We start from the raw sequence: 18,614 nt of genomic DNA, 5'->3' as shown, positions 1-18,614 counted from the left end.
TCTACCTTACCCCCTAATGGCTGGATCATGCCCAGGCTCCTGCTACTTTTGCTCTCGATGCTGGTTCAAGACAACCTGCTGGGTCTGGGCTGCAGACAGACTGGCCGCTGCCCATCTGGCTCACCAGGGAAAAAGATTGAGCGCCACTGTCTTAAAGCATGGTGTTGTTGGACACAGAATCCTGGGTTAGTTGGTCAGTATGTGCTGCTGCTTGTCCCCAGGGAACACCTGTGCATATGCACTCTGGCACGCAGCATGTTGCCCCAGGTGGTGTAGGGGAGGCTGGGGTTGATGGCTGTGAAATTTAAAAATGCAAGACAGTGGCTGAGGCAAGACTGGGTTGTAGTGACAAGTCTGCCACAACGAAAATCAAACTCCGCTAATGGCTGCAACGCATTAGGCATAGAGAAAGTGGAGCTTGCGGTATCCAATACCAAACCCATGCCATAAGATGATAACAGTCATGATAATAGTCCTCAACCTTCTACCACACCTGAGCCTATAAATAAGAGTGATGGTTCCTCTGAAAGGAAAATTTTTGGCAGAGACCTGACACACTCATCACATGTATATATCCAAGCTACGAGAAAGAGGCTAAGCTAGAGAAGGCAAGGAAACTACATATACATTTCAATTGAACTAGTGACTAAAAAATATTAAATATACATTTCAAGCAAAACCTGTAAAAGGTGGACTGAGTACAGGAAGGTGTCTTGTATGTGACAAAAAAATGCATAAACACATCCTCATATTTCTCAAAACATGCATCCAATATCTATGGTGTTACAAAAGTCTCAATCATTCAATGTTTGTCTGGAGTTTTGTAAATAGACCATCACCACCAGTACAAGCTATTGCAAATTTGTCCCATTGTTAAACAAATACCCAAAGACAGATCCAGTAAGCAAGGCCTCTAGGTATCCTGTTTAGCTACTTAGGACCCATCACATTTAACTGATTAGCTAGTCAGTAGCTGCAAGAAACACAAGTCTTCACACCTGCACAAATCCAAAAACAGGAGCCAGGCAATGTAATAATTGTAATGTGATTGTTCCCCCTTTTCCTCCCTGTTTTGTTTGGTCTTTAATTGACCAACCATCAAAGAAAAATGTGTTGAAGCTATACAATTAAAACAGTATAAAAAGAAAGTACTGCCAGTAAGGTGTGCAGTCCAGGGAAGATCAAGAATGAGGCTGCAGCTGGAGTACTGCATTCAGTTTTGGGCTCCACAATTCAAAAAGGATGTGGAGAAGCTTGAGAAAGGGCAGAGAAGAGCCACGTGCATGATCAGAGGTCAGGAAAACAGATCTTACGATGACAGGCTGAGAGCCATGGGATTCTTCAGCCTGGAAAAGCAAAGGCTCAGGGGTGATCTGATGGCCGCCTATAAGTTTATAAGGGGTGACCACCAGGATCTGGAGGAAAGTTTGTTCACCAGAGCCCCCCAAGGGATGACAAGGTCAAATGGTTATAAACTCCTGCAGGACCATTTCAGGCTGGACATAAGGAAGAATTTCTTTACTGTCCGAGCCCCCAAGGTCTGGAATAGCCTGCCTCCGGCGGTGGTTCAAGCATCTACTCTGAACGCCTTGAAGAGAAATGTGGATGTTTATCTTGCTGGGATCCTATGACCCCAGCTGACTTCCTGCCCCTGGGGCAGGGGGCTGGACTCGATGATCTTCTGAGGTCCCTTCCAGCCCTAATGTCTACAAAATCTAAAGGAAGCTATCCTGCACCCAGTCCACAAGTGAAGGACCCAAGCTCTGTGAAAACTGTAAGGATAGGAACCACTTCCTGCCTGCTTGGGTAAAAGTCTCTTGCAGCTAAAATAGTACAAGGACTGTAACAGTTCATGTACTGAATATTAAGAGTCTTTTTCTGTCATTCAGTTTTATAGCTTGGTAGTTATTCAAGCAAGCCTTTCTGCTATTAATCAACCAAGTGTTGTGTCAGTTCTTAAAGCACTAGGCTCAAAATCTGGTTTGTGATTGCAATGGGGGCCAGCATCTGAGCTAGCCCCAGCAGCTGTACCTGGGGTCTTGAGGGCCTTTGGGGGCTGCAGCTACAGCGATTCAGCAGCATGGAGCCTGGCTGGCAGCCAGAGTGTGGCTCTGGCTGTCCAGGCTGTGGTTTTGGGTAGCCTACGCTGCCACGACATATGCCACCCTGCTTTTTTTAGGCATGGGTTTTTTTGACACAAGGATCTCCAAGTGTAAAAAAGCCCTCCTGTGCTGCAAACTGCGGAATGCCTGCACATGTGGTGCGTGCAGTGCACGGTGCTGCAGATGGGTGCACGCTCATCTGGACACGCCTGAGGAGCCAGATCAAGAAAAAAGTATTTAGGTGCCTGTTGACTTCGCTGGGAAGTCAATGTTGCCCAAAGAGGAGTCTGGCACTTCAGTGACTTTCTGGATCTTCTTGGCTGTGTTATTCTCTCTTAAGCCTGGCTCCTGACAATCACAGCTTTCCTTATTTTTCTCAAAGTCCTGGTTCTTGAAGCCTCCTCATATTAGAGACTCTTAACCTCATCTGTTTTCCATTTCTAGTCCTCTTGATTCAACAATCAAAGAACACAGCTCACCAAATATATTATATGAAAATATTATATACTTTAATTTTAATATTATATATTATAGAATCACAATGCACTTATAGGATGTGTTACATATTTAATATATTTAATTTTAAAGCAGTATTTAGTATTTAATACATTATAATCTCAAAATATTATATTCATAATTGTTTTGTTATAATCTTGTCATTTTGGGCGGGCTGTTATTCTTTTGTGTTGTTCTTTTTAATCTACCGTCTTTTAAACTAAGGCAAGGTGTTGTTTTATTTTTGAGGGGGAGGGGGTCCTGAGTTGACCCCTGCTATTCCTCCTCCTCATGTCCCGATCCCTTCCAGTTTGCTAACTGCTCATTTGCTAATTCCACCTGGGGATGGGGCGGAGGAGCAGCAGCAGCCAGAGCTGTTGGGTAACTCGTGCTGCTCCCACAGCGGCAAACCTCGGTGCCCGGGGCAGCGCTCCGGACCAGCTGGGCTCCCGGGAGCTCGGATTCCAGCCCTGCCCCCACCGGTGACGTCAAGCCGGATCGAACACTTCAGCTCCCAGTTACCCCACGCGTAACAAACACGACTTCCCAGGCGGGGCGGAGCCAGAGTGACGCGGCAGTTTAACGCTCCAGCTAGCCCCGCCCTCTTCCTCGCGCCTGGCCCCGCCAGCTCCCGCGTCTTCCCAGCCTGCAGCCAACCGGGAAGCGCTCTGTGCGCAGGCGCACCCGGCTTCCGCCCCGGCCCTTCGGGAAGAGGTGTGTGGGAGCCGCTTTTCCCCGCCCCCGCGCCAGTTCTCGCGAGAGCTAGGAGCCGGCTCGGGTGCTGGTTGGTGGGCGCGGGGCCGGAGCGAGCCGGGACGGGGGCAGCGCGCGGGGTCTGAGCGGCTGCGGTGGCCACCGTCCCCCTTCCCTCCCGCCCCCACCTCACGCGGCCGGCCGGGAAGCGCCCTCCCCCGCGTCAGCATTATGTCTGCCGGGCAGCACGAGCCGCCGCCGCCCAAGGACGAGAGCCTGCCTCCGGCTCCGGCCAGCGGCGAAGCAGCGGCGGCGGGGGCCGCTCCCCTCAGCGCGGGGGCGGCCGTTGGCGACGCCGACATGGAGGTGAGGGCACCCCCCGGCCCGGCCCGGCCTGACGCCGCGTGGGGCGCAGACAATAGAGCGGGAGGAGGCGCCTGGGCCGCGGCCGCGTGTGCGAGCTGAGCCGGGGGTGGGCGCGAGGGGCTGGTCGGGGACAGGGCAGCCCCGGCAGGGACGGGCAGTCGACGAGCACGTGGAAGCGGCGGGACTGGAGCTTTGCTTCCTTGCAGCTGTGTCCTCCCGCCCTGGGAGCTCTCCACAGGGGGGGCAGCCGCCCGGGACCCATATCCCCGAGTCCTTCCCTAGGAGCATCAGCTTGGCTCGACCAGGGCTGTGGCTCACGATTTGGGGAAACGAGTCCATCCTGCTTCTGCTGCCTGTCTGAGTCTGCCCAGCCAGCTTGAGAGGACTGGCTTGGACCGCTTTCTTTTTTTTAAAGCTTCTTTAGAGGAGCGAAAGCTTTTGGGGGGAGGCAAAGGGCCACTGGTGAAGGGGTCCATGCTCTCTTCTTTGTGATGGGTGGTCCCTTTGAAGGCTTAAGGTCCTGTCTTCCAACGGAAGCAGTGTGCTGCGTTGGCTTCTACCGATTTTTGTTGCCTCCTTTTGTTCCCCACACAGTGTGCTGATCATAGCTGTAAGTGAGCTGCTTTCTTTCTCTAGCTGGACCGTTGACTGTTGCCTTGACTAAAAAGGTGTTCTTTCCGAAGTGTTAGCCTCTTTGCTTGCGTGCTGTCACCCAGAGGCAGCCTTTTGAGCTAGTTAATGAAAGGGGCAGGACATTTCACTTAATGCAAGAGAGATAAGAGCAGCTAGGGCTTTGTTTATGCTGACACTTCTGATCATCCTTCCTTGTTGGTGGTGAGGATTTCTGAGGGTGATGGCCTTAATTGGACCAACTACATAGCTGGGATCAAGGTAGACAAACTTTCGAATGTAGGACATTCGCGGACTGTCACAGCTATCACATCACTTGTACACCATCATTGCCGGTGTAACTCCTGTGATGGTAACAGTGCACAGACCACTTGTGAACACTAAGCTGTTGATGTGCATGTAGGGCACAGAGACACAGTGATGAAATCTCCCTCCAGTAGCAGTACTTTTAGCAGATTTAGAAATAAGCCATAATTAGGTAGGGGATTGAGAAACATGCCATTATGCAGTGAAATGGAGCAATATGTCTTTGACAGTCTTCATGTGGGTCCTTTGTATTCAAGTGAGGGTTCTGCCAAATATTAATAGAAAGAAATCTACATTCCTAAAGAAGAGTCCACTTGACTTATTTGCAAGGAGATTCAAGAATGATTTAAATTTTAATCTTGTTAAAAAAGTGCTCAGATAATTACCATGCTTTTCCAAATCCTGTTGCCAGGGACTTTAGTTTCTGCTGGCCCTTTAACAAGTGTGTTGCCAGGGACTTTAGTTTCTGCTGGCCCTTTAACAAGTGATGTTATTTTTTTAATAAGCAGTTTTTTTGTGAAAGATATTTCGTGGCAAGTTAAACTGTTAAAAAAGGGCCACAGCTCTGCAGTCCTTCTCACTGTTAAGCAAGGTTGTCGTGTATCAGATCAGTCCAGTCTGGATAGGCAGGATGCTGTAGCAGGGCTAAAGGGGCTGAGCAGCCAGTGTGTTAATCTACTGATTTCTAAACTGGAACCGCACCTTTCATATTCTGGTATGCTCTTGTACTTTGTCGTTTCACACAGTGACCATGCTTTCTCTCTCTCTGTTTTGTTTTTTTTGTGTATTCTATTCAGTTTTTTTTTCCTTGTTAATTGTTTTGCACGTGTTCTCCTTTGTTTTAGCATAGCAACTGGGAGCAGAAAAGATATTAGGGAATTAATTCAGCTAACTTTTCATGTAGGTCACCTAAACAGATGGGTGATAGAAACTCTCCAGGTGTCTCTTTTACTCTCTTTACAAACTCTCCTGAAAAAAAAGAGTAAGGTGCAGCTTCAGCAGAAATAGTCTAAAGCAGGACTTTGCCTGTAATGTTATAGCACATATTGTTTCTGGTGTGAGGCTCCAAAGCAGAGTGAAGTTTATAAATGCTTGGTAAAGAAGTAAAAATGTGATATTAATAGTAGAGGTGAAAGGTGGTTACTGATGTGGAGTAAGGACCAAAAAAATCCCAGTTTGATTGAGTAATCAAAGAAAAGGATCCTCCTAAAGGATAAAGGGGAGTAGAAAGCAAATTAATTTGTAGATAGAATTTGTCAGTAGAAAAAACAATCTAGTCATCACTTCTACCAAAATTGGTTTGGTACAGTGAAAAAAACAACCAAACACATGTTTTTCTAACCTGTCAACCTGCCGTTAGGAGTAAACTGAATATTAAAAATCTACCACCTGGGTAATTAAAGCTTTTAATGTGTCAAGATTTGAAAGAGAGAGGTCATCCACTATGGGTAGAAAGTGTGTGCAGAAAATAATTTCTGAATAAGGCTGAAGGAAACGACAACTTTAATTTGCCCCCTCCCCCTTTTAGGAAACTTTTGATGACGCATCACCAGGAAAACAGAAAGAAATTCAAGAATTGGATCCCACATATGAAGAGAAAATGGTATGTAACTTTGGACATGTCATGTATATAGTATGTTGCTGTTGGCCAGTACTGATGCAGTTACTTAAAATGAAAAAAAAAAAAAAGTTACTGATCTGCACTTTGAGGCCCTTTCACTTGGTTCCTGGCACTTTGACCAGGTATTTCTAGGAGAAAATGAGATTACCAGGTTCTTTCCCTGTCACATTTTGTACTTCATCCATTGCCAGTTCTTTTTCTTGGCAGTGTCATATGTGGGTAGAAATCCTAGAAGCTTCTACAATATTTAGTAAAGTGAAAAGTAGCTTTAGGATTTCTGGGATTTCATGTATGTGGGAAGAATCAAGTCCTGAGCACACAGCATTTGCTCTAATGTTGAAAGTGGAGTAGTAGTGAAAAATTCAACTCTAGCGAGGAGGAGGTATTTAATATGTTACCTTCTACCTGATTCAGAAGCTGTGCCAAGGTCTCCAGGGAAGGGTTTCTAGGGGATTAGAGGCTCTTAAGAGTAAGAAAATACATACGCATCCTCTAAATTAAAAAGTTCCAACTGACTTAATGTAGAGTTTATTAGTATAATATCTTGAATTAAAAGCCCATAAAATTAATGGGATCTTTTTGGTACGTGGGATAAATTAAAGTTGGATACACATCCTTCATTTTTCTGAATGAGGAAAAGTTTGCTTGTCCTGTATTTGAAGTACTGGAGCAGTCATTTTACATGTTAAATGCAGATTACTTTTATTGGGAGGAAAGATGGGGAGAAGCTGTTTGATAAAGGGGCTACATAAGTAGGTGCTTACCTTGTTTTCCTGAAGTGGCATGATTTCAGAGGACTAAATACAAAACCTGGAGGCAGGAAAGTGAGTTTATTGCTGTCACTGATTCCAAAGTTGTGATGATGGGCTAACAATTTAACCCTGAGGCTTGCAAAATGTACCAGACACCAAAAGGTAATAGAAATGATGTGAGTTCTAGTAGCAGCTCAGATGGGAAGCCCTGTTCTTCTTTCTTGTCTGCATAAGCTGTAGAAGGATTGTTATTAGTTGAGTGAATAACATTTAGTCATGCTCTGGCTATGAGGCATCAGCAACTTTAAAGTGGTTTAGTGCAATGGTTCTCAGTCTTCTTGTACCAGGACCCATTTGTAAACATCGATAGCCAGTCCTGACCCAGATGGGATGGCCAGTAAATGGTTTAAGTAGAAAACTGTTCCCTGGCCCTGCTGGTGCCCCTCACTCCCAGCCCCCAGTGTGTGGAGTAGGGAGGGCATGTGCACTCGCAGCAGGCACATGGCTGCAACCTGGCTGGACTGGCAGAGGCAGGAGCCACCTCCTGTGGCCCAGTGAGCGGGACTCAGCGTGGGAAGGTATAACAGGGTGGCGAGACTCGTTGCTGCCACTGCCACCAGAACCCCCACACCAGCCATATTGCCTTTAGCATGTGGAGTAACAGACAGGGGTGGGGCCTGCACTGCCCTCACTTTCCTGCTGCTAGCTGCTCATGCTCCAGGCTGCGGTTCTACCCTGCCACCATGGCCCAGGTGTCCCCACTGCTCCCCTCAGGCCACAGCTCCACCCCAGCGAGGAAGTGGGGTCTCAGGTAGTGTTGCCTGTGCCCCTCTCCCCTGCCTTCCTGACATTTCATCTATGCCTATCCTGTCCCCTAGACTTAGCTGTGGGAGCTACTCTCCGTGCTGCTCAGTTGCCATATGCATGCACTGTGCACCTGGTCCCCCTGCCTGATCACCAGGGATCTAGGTTTTCTGTTTCCCACAGAAAAACAGAGGAAACCACAGATTCCCCACTTTATCATAGAAAACACAGATTTCCCTTTTTAGCAGAGAAATCCATGGATTCTCCATTTTTGCAAAGAGCTTTTTGCAGGCTGGCAGAGTTCCAGCCTGCAAGACCTGATTGCAGAAAGGGTGGGAAACCCCCAGCCTTGCCCTGAGGGGGAAGGGTGGGGCCTCAGCCTCCGAGTCATGCAAGGCCAGGCTCAGACTTGGGCTCACCCTTAGCCCGTGGAGCTTAATGGTAAGTGGGGCTGGTGGGGGGGACAGAGGGGAGAAGGTGGTTGGGGAGTGGAGGGTGGCTGGGGGCAGTGTTTCCCTGCCCCTCACCTCAGCATGATCCCAGGAGCAGGGCCGGGGTGTGAAAGCAAGGGTGCCCCTCTGCGGGACTGCACATTCACAGGCCTACCTGGGGGTTTGCGCACAGTGGCCTCCATTACCCCGTAGTGCCTTCCTGTGGCTGGCCACACGGCTTTGCAGGTAAGCAGGGTGTGGTAGCAGCTGCCGCGTATGGGCCGCACAAGTACTGCCTGGTTGGTGGGGCGGGGCTCGCAAGTGATGGCTGCAGGGCACAAGTGGCGGCCACCCACACAGCTCCATGGGCATGGCTCCGCGGTGGTGTGGGGTGATGGCTGTGGTGGCTATGCGCTGGGTGGGAGAGGGCTCATACTCGGTGGTGGCCACCACAGTTACTTGCCTGTGGAGTCGTGCCTGTGGAGCTGTGCAGCTGGCCGCAGGGCATAAGCAGCAGTGTGTTGGCAGCCACCATGTGTGAGCCCCACCAGCCATGGGCATGGCTCTGAAGACACGCAGCAGCAGTGGTGCGAGGTGGTAGCTGCCAGTGTGTGTGAAACCTCCCTGCCCCTGCTGGCCAGTTGGGCAGGATGCAGCTGCCACCACCACCATCCTGCGCTGCTGCTGCTGCTCATCTGTAGAGCCGTGCCCACGATCGTTTGGGGGGGGGCGGGCTCGCATGCAGCAGCTGTGGCTGCCAGCACACTGCCACTTGTGCTCTGCGGCTGACTGCACAGCTCCGTGGGCACGGCTCCACAGGCAAGCAGCCATGATGGTGGCCACTGTATGTGAGCTCCCCCTGTCCCGTGCCCTGGCTGGAATGCAGCTACCACAGCCACCACCATGGAACTGTGCCCATGGAGCCATGCAGCTGGTTGTGGGGCACAAGCGACAGTGCTCTTGAGCCTCTCTCTCCTCTGCTGGCCGGGCAGCACATGTGCAGCTTGCACGCGGTAGCTGCCTCCGCAGCCACATTGCTTGCCCACAAAGCCATATACCCGGTCATGGGAAGGCAGTGCAAGGTGCAGTGGCAGAGTTGTGGTGGTGGCCGCCATGTGCAAGCTCCCCCGTCAGGCTAGCTGCTGTGTGTGCAGCCTGCAGAGGAGCACCCCTGCCCTCAGCCCCTGACCCTGCTCCTGGGAGCGGGCACAGGGGTACACTCCCCCAACCCTTCCCCTGTTTTTGACCTGCCTACCCCCTTCCCGCCCAGCCCCCACACACACTTACCTGCTGGGGTGGATGACAGTGTCTGTGCTTGAATGCATGTCTGCACCTGCGTGTGTAGGGCTGGGGGGCTGTTGTGGGGGAGTGAGGGGCAACAGTAGCGCTGGGGGGGGTGGGGCTTTAATTTTAATCAAGAAATTTGGGTTTTTAATCAGAGAAAACCCTGCTGATCACTGTCCTCCTGGTTCCCCCAGCCCCGAGTAGCCGCTTCATGGTTTGCTGCATTTTTTTTCTCTAAAGGCGAATCCGTTTTTAAGATTATTGTTGATCCATTTTTTAAGTTTGTTCATGACCCTTTTGTATACTCTTGCAACCCCCGGGTTGAGAAATGCTAGTCCTAGTAGCTGGACAGGAAAAGCAACTTATCTTCTACTGAGTATTGTGAATAAGGGATGGGAGCCTCCTTTCTACCCACGATGTTTTCTTTCCTATTTATTTTTCGTACTAATTTTGAAAGTGACTATATGCAAGTTTTACATCTGGGGAAGAGTGAACCTGATGTGAATCTTGTCAGTTCACTGGTGTCTATGAGTCTAAATTACCATACTTAAAAGTTAACTGATCTTTATGTTCTGCTGCTTCCTGGTAAAGTGATGGGCTTCAGTGGTACTCCAGTTGTCTTCACAAGTCTGAAATGAACACCATTATGATTGATTACCTACACAAGAGGCTTAGGTTTGTTAACAATGTTAAAGCAGTGAGTTGTATTTATATATAACTAGTCCTTGTCCCCATCTATATAAGGAGGTAATACTTGCTAATCTGAGGAATAGTTAGGCAGTTAGTATTTTTGTCATGCACAGAAAATGTTGACTACAATTTATGCTTTCAGCATTCAAAGCCACAAAAAATTCTAATTAACTTTAAAATGTTAAAACTGCAGAATTAATGCAATGCAGCTGGTTCTGTCATGTCTTTGCGTTTTCATTCAACTAGTAAAACAATCAGTTAAAGCCAAAGAGGTAGGTATTCTTATTTGAACAGCTGAATAAGTTAAGGTCCCAACTTATTCTTTGGCAATTGTACTGTCAACTCTGGAAAGGGATAATCTGTGACTTTTGGTTATCATGGTTGCCCTTCTAAATAACTTTAAAAAAATGCCCATGTTGTCTAGGCAGGAAGTTTTATTCTAGGGTTTGTAGCACATCTGTTGTCAGTCAGCTGGGGCACAATTAAATTTGGCTCTTGTGAACAGTGTAGCTAAAATGTTTCAGGCAGTAGTGTGGATAGGATTATTTGTCCATTTTGCATGCATAAAGCACCTCTCCATTACTGACCTCCTCTTTAATATATAATATGATAGAACTGGTTCACTGGACCAATTTGAGTCATATTGAGATAATGTGGCAATTTTAATGGACTGGACTTTGTTCCTTTTTAGTAAGTGAGCCGATTTCCTGTAACTATGTAAATTGCTAACTGCTGCAATGTGGCAGCTGCTAAGATGTAAAGATGTAGTTGTTACTTAAAAAGAAAAGAAAAGGTAGCATTGCCTTTAACCTATTGGCCCTGCAAACTTAGTCCTCACTTTGTTCAGATTTTGGAAGACAGATGTGCGGTGCCACATGGAGACTGTTTTAAAGGAAATACAAAACTTTAGACACATTGGGTGCAACAGTCTGTAATATTTCCTCCCATACACTCTGTGTAGCAGACACAACTACTTATCTAAGGATCCCTGACCCAAAGTCAGGTTTCAGTTATATGGGTGGCTGGCTGTGGTCTAAACTTACGTAAGTTAGCCTTGTTGGGACACAGTGGGCGTGTGTCTATATGAGACACTTAACTGCACAGTAGAGTAGTTTACTGTGTAAAAACCCCTAATCACAAGTAAATTTGATACCTGCAAATGCAGATATTAAATTTTACACGATTAGTTAGTGCACAGTAATGCACATATAGATGCAACCTGGGAGCAAGCTTGCTCCTAGGTCAGCCCTGTCACTAGGAGGCTGGCCTCAAGCTAGCCCCAGGACTCTGGCCTGGGAGCCTCTCCTGCCCCAAGGCTGGTCTGCCTGAATAGCAGCCTCTGTCTCATGCCTTTAAAAGCCTGCGGGCATTTTGAACTCTGGGGCATACCAGCAGGGAGCCTGAGGCCATTCTAGGACCCTGTGTCTTCCTGGGCAGGTGGCAGGCCAGGTGTACCAGCCTGCCTGCACCCTGACATCTCTACCTGGCACTGTAGTGCTGCATGGTTAACAGGTCTGCAGGCTGCTGCAGGTTCCAGCCAGGCCTTCCAGCCCCCAGGCCCAGCTGTAGGCAGCTTCTGGGGCAAGATCCGCCTGCCTACAGCCCACTCCCAGCAGCTGGCTCTGAGCTTGCAGGTGCTATGGGGCATTGCCTCTGCTGCGCAGCTGCCAGTCCCATGCCAGGCCCCTATGCTGGGTGCTGCAGGCACCTGCTCAGGCTTGGCAGCACAGGGACAGCTGTGCGGTGGCACAGAGAGCTGTAGTGGGATCAATGGCGGTGATGTGCTTGCTGAGGTCCATGTCCACACCTGTGCCTGCCAGCCACCCAGGGCCCCAGCTGGTTGTAGAAGGAGACTGGTGACTTTGTGGTACTGTGGGTCAAGACAGAGGTGTAATGCCAGTTCCAGTGGGGCGGGCACTCCAATGCCCATGTCTATGAGGGGCTGTCAGCCTGGATGCGGGAGTGTGGACGCAACCAGTTGGTATGACAGTGTTGAAGGTGTTGTGGGCACAGCGGGTAGCCATCAATGACCACAAGTGTCGGTTGGGGAGTGCCTGTAAGTCCATGTCATTTATTCTTGTGCTCTGGGACCCGGGCTGCATTTGTGCTGCCTACAGCAGCATGGGCAGCCTGCCTGAGTCCCCTCCCCAGGCTGGCACCCATGGTGATTCATCACTAGGAGAGGGGCCCTTGGGCATCCAGCAGTCTGTCCTGCCAAGTTCCCCAAAGGCATGCTCTACCAGCAGCTTGGGGAGCTGAGCCCCCGCCATGAGGTACGGCCAGCCATGACACCACTGGTTGCCAACAGTGTCAGCTTTTCTGCCGGGGGGGAGGCCCTACCTGGGCACCCACCTGTTGTGCCATGCCTTGCCATCTGAGGACACTGCCTGGAGTTGCACGCTGTCGCTGACAGCCAGGACCGTGCGGAGTCACTATTCATGTCAGCTCTGGCCATGTGGTAAGGCCATTGTGGGGAGGGTACTCCCCGGCCCCTGGTCTGCCTGCACTCCCCTAGCCCTGGGTTTCTCCCCATAGCATGCAGGGGAGAGGCAGACTGCAAGACTTTATTGAGCAGCCATGTCCCTGCAAGTAGGTGGGCGTGGGCCTCGCACACCGAGGATTGCATTGATGCCAGCGGTGATGTCCTCCTCGGCAGCTGGGGGCAGTGATATGTAGCACAGACACAGGCAGCCCTCCAGGCAGCCTTCCAGGCAGCCACAGAAGTTGCAGAGCAGCTCAGATTTGCCCTCCCGTGCCATCGTAGCTCAGGGCTCAGTGCCAAATGTGGCCAGGGCATCAGCAGCAGGAAGGTGTAGTGGGTCTGGCACCCTTCGGTCTGCACGGACACCTCCTTGCATGCTACTTGGGTTGCGCAGCTGGGGCACTCTTGGGTGGGGGTGCTGGCCCTGGAACACCTCCTGGAGAAGACCCCTGCAGAGAAGGCTGTGGCATGGGTAGCTCCTCGTTTCAGTCATTCAGGAGCCCTGCGCCCCTTTGAGCCTGGGTGCTGTGGGTTGGGCAGCAGTGCAACAAAGCAGTTGGCCTGCAGGAAGATGGGGTGGGGTCTGGAGCTGTGGCATCAGGTGCTGCCAGCAGCTTGGCCTGTCCCACGGCCTGGGAAGGAAGCTGGGAAGGCAGGCTGTCTGCAGCCAGCATCCAGCGGCCCATCAGCCTTAGGGGAGTGAGTGGGGCTGGGAGGCTTGGCTGGTGACTGTGTGGGCTTGGGCCTGCCTGCCCAACTTAACATGGTCCCTGGGCACCTGGGCAGTGCAGGGCCTCTGGTACAGAGCATCTTATCTCTGAACTGTTGTAAATTCACACAGCTTATTTTTCATGGCTTTACTGGGTTTGCAGCTGCACACAAGGGAGGCTGCACCTGGCAGCTGGGATCCAGCCTCAGGATAGCCACAGTCAAGGCCCTGCAGATGTTCCAGCTCTGCCAGAGGAGGACCCTGAACAGAACCCTTTTCCTGGACCTGCTGGTCACAGCACTGGAGGACCAGCTGGCAGACCCTTGGGCCTGGTGGGTGGGGGATGTGTCCTGCGAGGAGGCACTAGACTGATGTGAGGCAGTGTGGGACTGGGCAGACAGCGAGTTTTGGGCACAGCTCCTGGCCCTGGAGCACAAGTGAGTGGAGGCCCTGTGGGAACAGAACACCATCCTGGCCTGGGCAGTGCAGGCCACAGATGACTACTGCATGGTGCTGGACACCCTTCTGGCCCTGGAAGTTGCCTTCTTGCTGCCTGATGCTTGGCCCTCCGACCTAGCCTTCTCTGCCCCCTGGCAGCCACCTACCATCCAACAGCATGCCCTTGCCTGGTCGTGGACCCGGAGCTGCCTGCAGCAGGGCTAAGGCCACACACTGGTTCTGCTGGCCTTGGATATTACCTGCCAGAGGGGGAGCCACCTGCACTGGTGGAGCACTGGCCACCGTTGCCCCTGAGTGTGAGGCCTGTCAGCGGACTGCAGAGCCAGACATGCAAGGCAGCACATGTATGGCAGCAGCCCTGGGACGGGGTGCAGTGGCTGGCAGGTGGTCATTGCATTGCAGGGAGCTGAGAGGGGCGAGACAGCCATGGGCCAGGTGGCAGTCAGCATGGTGGGTTTGTAGGACCAGCATGGCAACCAGCAGGAGGCCAGTTTGCTGGTTGTCGCTGGCAGGGGCAGAAGCAGCCATGGCGCAGGGAGATGGAGGCAGCAAAGAGAACACTGTTTTGTGCTGTCCCTGTGCTGCGCATGCTGTTCCTAGCCAGTGAAGTGGCTGGCCAGAGAGCAGCTAGCAGGGTTGTCTTTTCAAGAGGGCTGCTTGCAGCTGCAGCCAGAACCTGGGGCTCCTTCCAGTGGTGGCAGGGGGCCATTGTAGGGCCCTGGGAAGCAGGAGGAGATTAGCAACAAATCTGTGCCCACTTCCCTGCGTGTGTAGATGTCTGCCTGGTACTGTTTACTCACAAGTTATTTACTCGTGAGTAAATGTGCTGCTGCAAATGTATGTGTAGATGTGTCCAGTGATATTTAATACATTCAGCAGGTCACGTGACTACATGCTTGATATTTTCATGTGCTTGAAAGAATATGGATTTGAATATGGATTGTTTAAGGGTTTTCAACCCTTTAAGGAGTGTACTCCTGGTGGTGGCAGCTGGATGCGAAGTAGGGGGCGTGGCAGTGACCGGGTGTGGGCGGTGGGTGGCGGTCGCACATGCGGCTCCGTGGGCTGCTGACGACGGGCCTTGCAGCTGACCAGTCACGCACCACCCATCAGCTGCCTGTGGAGCCACATGTGCGACTGGCTGTGGGAAAGCAATGCATGGCAGTGGCACAGGGTGGTGGTTGGTGCATGTAGCTGTCACATGCAAGCTTTCTCCCCCGTGGCCAGCTGGCCAGTGCCCGTGTGGCCCACAGAGGGGAGTCAATGCCCTGCTCTTGGGAGCCGGTGGTATGGGGTGGTGGGTGGCAATGCTTTGTCCCCGCCCATGTGCATGTACCCCTTAGCACCTCTCTAAGTAGTCCCTGTTTTAAGCTATCTGTACTATAGGTTGCAGTTTTTAAAAACATGAATATATTGTAATATCGTGCACTTGTTCCTCAAGTGACTTATTTTTTCTTTCTTATCAACAGCAAACAGACAGAGCAAACAGATTTGAGTATCTTCTGAAGCAGACTGAGTTATTTGCTCATTTCATTCAGCCTGCCGCTCAAAAAACTCCAACTTCACCTTTGAAAATGAAACCAGGCCGTCCACGAATAAAGAAGGATGAGAAACAGAATCTACTGTCGGTTGGAGAGTGAGTAATAGGTCATACACTAGTTATATTTGCAATGTGATAATGTATTCTGTTGAAGTTTGGGAACTTCCCATAAAAGCTAAATGATGAAGATCAATACTTTCTTTGTTTTCTGGAAACTAGCCCTGGTTTGTGTGCTTATGACGTTAAAATGGAGTGTATATTTTTTATTATATGTTGTTTATAAATTGAAGTTTATTTGTGGTCCTGTGAATTGAGTAGTTGCAAAATACTATTATGACATAAAATTAGAGAATGAAGCAAGAATTGGTGTGTGTGGGGGGGAAATAGAATAATGAGTAGTGGTGTGAAATAGTTTACAGCAGAGGTAGGCAACTTTTCTTGGCTGCAGGATGGGCAGGTACCTTAGCTCAGAGATGGACAGGCACTGGACCCAGCCAGTGTTGTTTGTCTCTGTGGTAGCATGGGGAAAGCACCTGTGACTGGCACCCCCTTCCTTTGAATGCTGCCAGAGCCCTGTAAAAGTAGGGCTGGATCCAAAGTTTCCATGGGTCAGATCTGGCCTGCCGACTGTAGGTTGTCAACCCCTAGTTTATGGGGATTAGGTGTGCTGAGTTTTTGTAGGTGAATCACAAAGTAAACCGATTTTAATTTTGCCTTTGGAATTGATGATCTATAAAGTTGGATGTTTTTGTTGATCTTAAAAGAACCTGGTGGAAGCGCTGAAGTGCTACCAGGCGTGAATTAACTTTTCAAAATAGAATCTCCCACTCTTTTGAAGGTTCGTATGGGTATCCTTACCACTTGTAGACCTTTTTCCAAACATTTCCTAATCTTGTAGTGGATCCATGGGGTTAACAAGAAAGAAAAGGCTTGCCTTTAGAGCTGGTAAATTCAACTGAAAGTTTAGTTGTCAGCTTATTGTTATAATATTTAAAAGGCTGTAAAGCAACAAATGTGGACACTAAATAGTAGATGTGCTTGAAATAGGAAAGTGTGGCTGTGTTCAGCATAACAGTTTACCCAGGGCAGTTTTATCCAGGACACAAATTTACAAGTTTATCCAGGACAGTTACTTATAAATGTTTGTCATCCATACTGAAATTATATCTAGATTTTTTTTCGGAAATCTAGTGACTTCTGAATCTGTTTCTAATATTTTACTTTTTATTTTTCAGTTATCGCCATCGTAGAACAGAGCAGGAAGAAGATGAAGAGCTATTGACAGAAAGTTCCAAGGCAACTAATGTATGCACTCGATTTGAAGAATCTCCATCATGTATGTTTGTGTTTCAGTCTCACTTTTTTTTTTACCCGATAGTTTAATATGCCCCAAAATTCTAGATTAAACTGAAGCTTAATCTCAGCCTCCCTATGGAAAAAAATTTTTTTCAAGATTCTTCCAAGAAGTCATCATACTCATTTTACCAAAGGATTAAAATGACTAACAAGAGGGAGGGCAATTGTCAGTGGGTTCCAGGACTTTTTAGAGATTCAGTTGCTTTTTTCCTTTCTTGGATGCTGGGAAAAAAAATTGTCCCTGGACTCATTTCACAAAGGCCTGGCTTCATAATTTTGGTCCTTTCTTCTCCTAAGGGCAGGAGGTAATACTATTTTTATGTTTCTGTACTTATAGGAACATAGGAAAGTAGGGCTGGAAGGTATCTCGCAAGGTCAACTAGTCCAGGCCCTTGCTCAAGGCAGAATCATCCCTGACTAAATTGTTCTAGCTAAGTGCATCTAACCTGCTTGTGAAAATTTCCAAGGATGGAGATTGCATAACTTCACTAGGTGGCCTGTTCCAATGCTTGACAATGCCCATAGCCAGACAGTTTCTTCTAATCGACAACCTAAATTTCCTCTGTTGCAGTTTGAGGCCATTGCTTCTAGTCATGTCCCTTACAGCCACAGGGAAAGCCTATCTTTGTCCTCTGTAATTGCCCTTTGGGTATTTAAAAACTTATCTTATGCCTTCAGTCTTTTCTCCAAAGTAATAAATGACCTAGTTCTTTCAGCCTTTCCTCAAAAGTCTTGCTTCCCAGGCTCCTAATCTGCAACTCCACTAACTCAGTGCTGTTCACAAATTTGCTAAGTGTGCACTCAATCCCATTGTCCAAATCATTGATGAAGACATGAATACTGGACATAGGACAGATCCTTGGGGGACCCCACTTTATACCTCATCCCGACTAGACATTGAGCAATTGAGGACTAGTTTTTGAGCATGCTGTTCAGTTTCATATCTATCGTATGGTTCTTTTGTCTAGTCTGTATTTTCTTAGATTTTAAATGAAAATATTGTAGGATGTGGTGTCAGAAGCCTCCACTGCTCTTCCCCCATCTTCCAAACTTGTCATCTTATCATAGAAGGAAATCATGTCTGTCAGATCTTACTTGGTCTTGGTGAATCCATGCTGGTTGTTCCTGATCACCTGATTCAATCAGCTATTACATAAAAGTGCCCAAAAGCCCTGGTGAAGCCTGAGCTACACAGATGCTGGGTGAGCCGAGTCAAACTGACGTGTTCCTTTTTCTGGTAAAGCAGTGTTTTGTTTTGTTTTTTTTCCTAAGTCTGTCAGCACCCTATATTTGCCCTTTTCCAGTCATGTGGGACCTTATCTGCCCTCCATGAGCTCTTGAAGAGGATAACCAATGGCTCTGAAATTACTACAGCCAATTTCTTCAGAACCCCTGGGTGCATCCCATTTGACTCTGCCAACTTGAAACTATCTAGCTGGTCCTTGTTAACTGCTCTACTTCTACTCCTTGCTTTTGCAGTCAAGCAAGCTTCACAAAAATGTAGACAATTTTTTTTCCCCTTTGGTTTTTAATTTATTGGTTTTAAGCAGCACTTTGGCAATGCTGTTGTGTTTCTGGAGAGCTATGAATGTTACTGGAAGGCTGCAAAAGCAGGTAGTATTCCATCCCAAATATTTCTCCAATATTTTGTAAGAAAATTGCAAAAATCCTTGGACCTTTTTTTTAAAGGAAACTTCTGAAATGATGCATGGAAGTTTCCTACTTGAATTCTCATTTAATGTTTCTAAAGAAAAGTAGAGTAAAAGTAGTCTTTTTACCCCTAAAAATGAAACAACCTTAGCTTCCCACTCCTTTCTGAAAGTCATTATTAAGCTGTAGTCGTGCACACTCTCCCTCACCCCTCAGAAAGAAAAAATTCTTTGTGGCAATTGTG

The 18,614-nt window shown here is 48.8% G+C and overlaps 1 protein-coding gene across 1 annotated transcript in view; it reads left to right on the top strand.

Annotated features, from left to right (window-relative positions):
* The first annotated feature begins 3,344 nt into the window (after window positions 1-3,344).
* The window catches only part of SMARCA5 (SNF2 related chromatin remodeling ATPase 5), a 43,379-nt gene continuing 28,109 nt past the window's right edge, over window positions 3,345-18,614 (top strand). The window contains exons 1-4 of the mRNA XM_090036454.1: window positions 3,345-3,656; window positions 6,121-6,195; window positions 15,294-15,460; window positions 16,600-16,700. Of these exons, the coding sequence (XP_089892580.1) occupies window positions 3,522-3,656; window positions 6,121-6,195; window positions 15,294-15,460; window positions 16,600-16,700 (478 nt within the window). The 5' untranslated portion in view covers window positions 3,345-3,521. The remainder of the gene's footprint in view (window positions 3,657-6,120; window positions 6,196-15,293; window positions 15,461-16,599; window positions 16,701-18,614) is intronic.

Source organism: Crocodylus siamensis, chromosome 2 (assembly GCF_052110815.1).
Source record: "Crocodylus siamensis isolate JL-2025a chromosome 2, ASM5211081v1, whole genome shotgun sequence".
In the NCBI taxonomy this organism is placed as follows: domain Eukaryota; kingdom Metazoa; phylum Chordata; order Crocodylia; family Crocodylidae; genus Crocodylus; species Crocodylus siamensis.
Note: the sequence above shows the minus strand (reverse complement) of the source record. Positions and strands in the feature narration are given on the sequence as shown.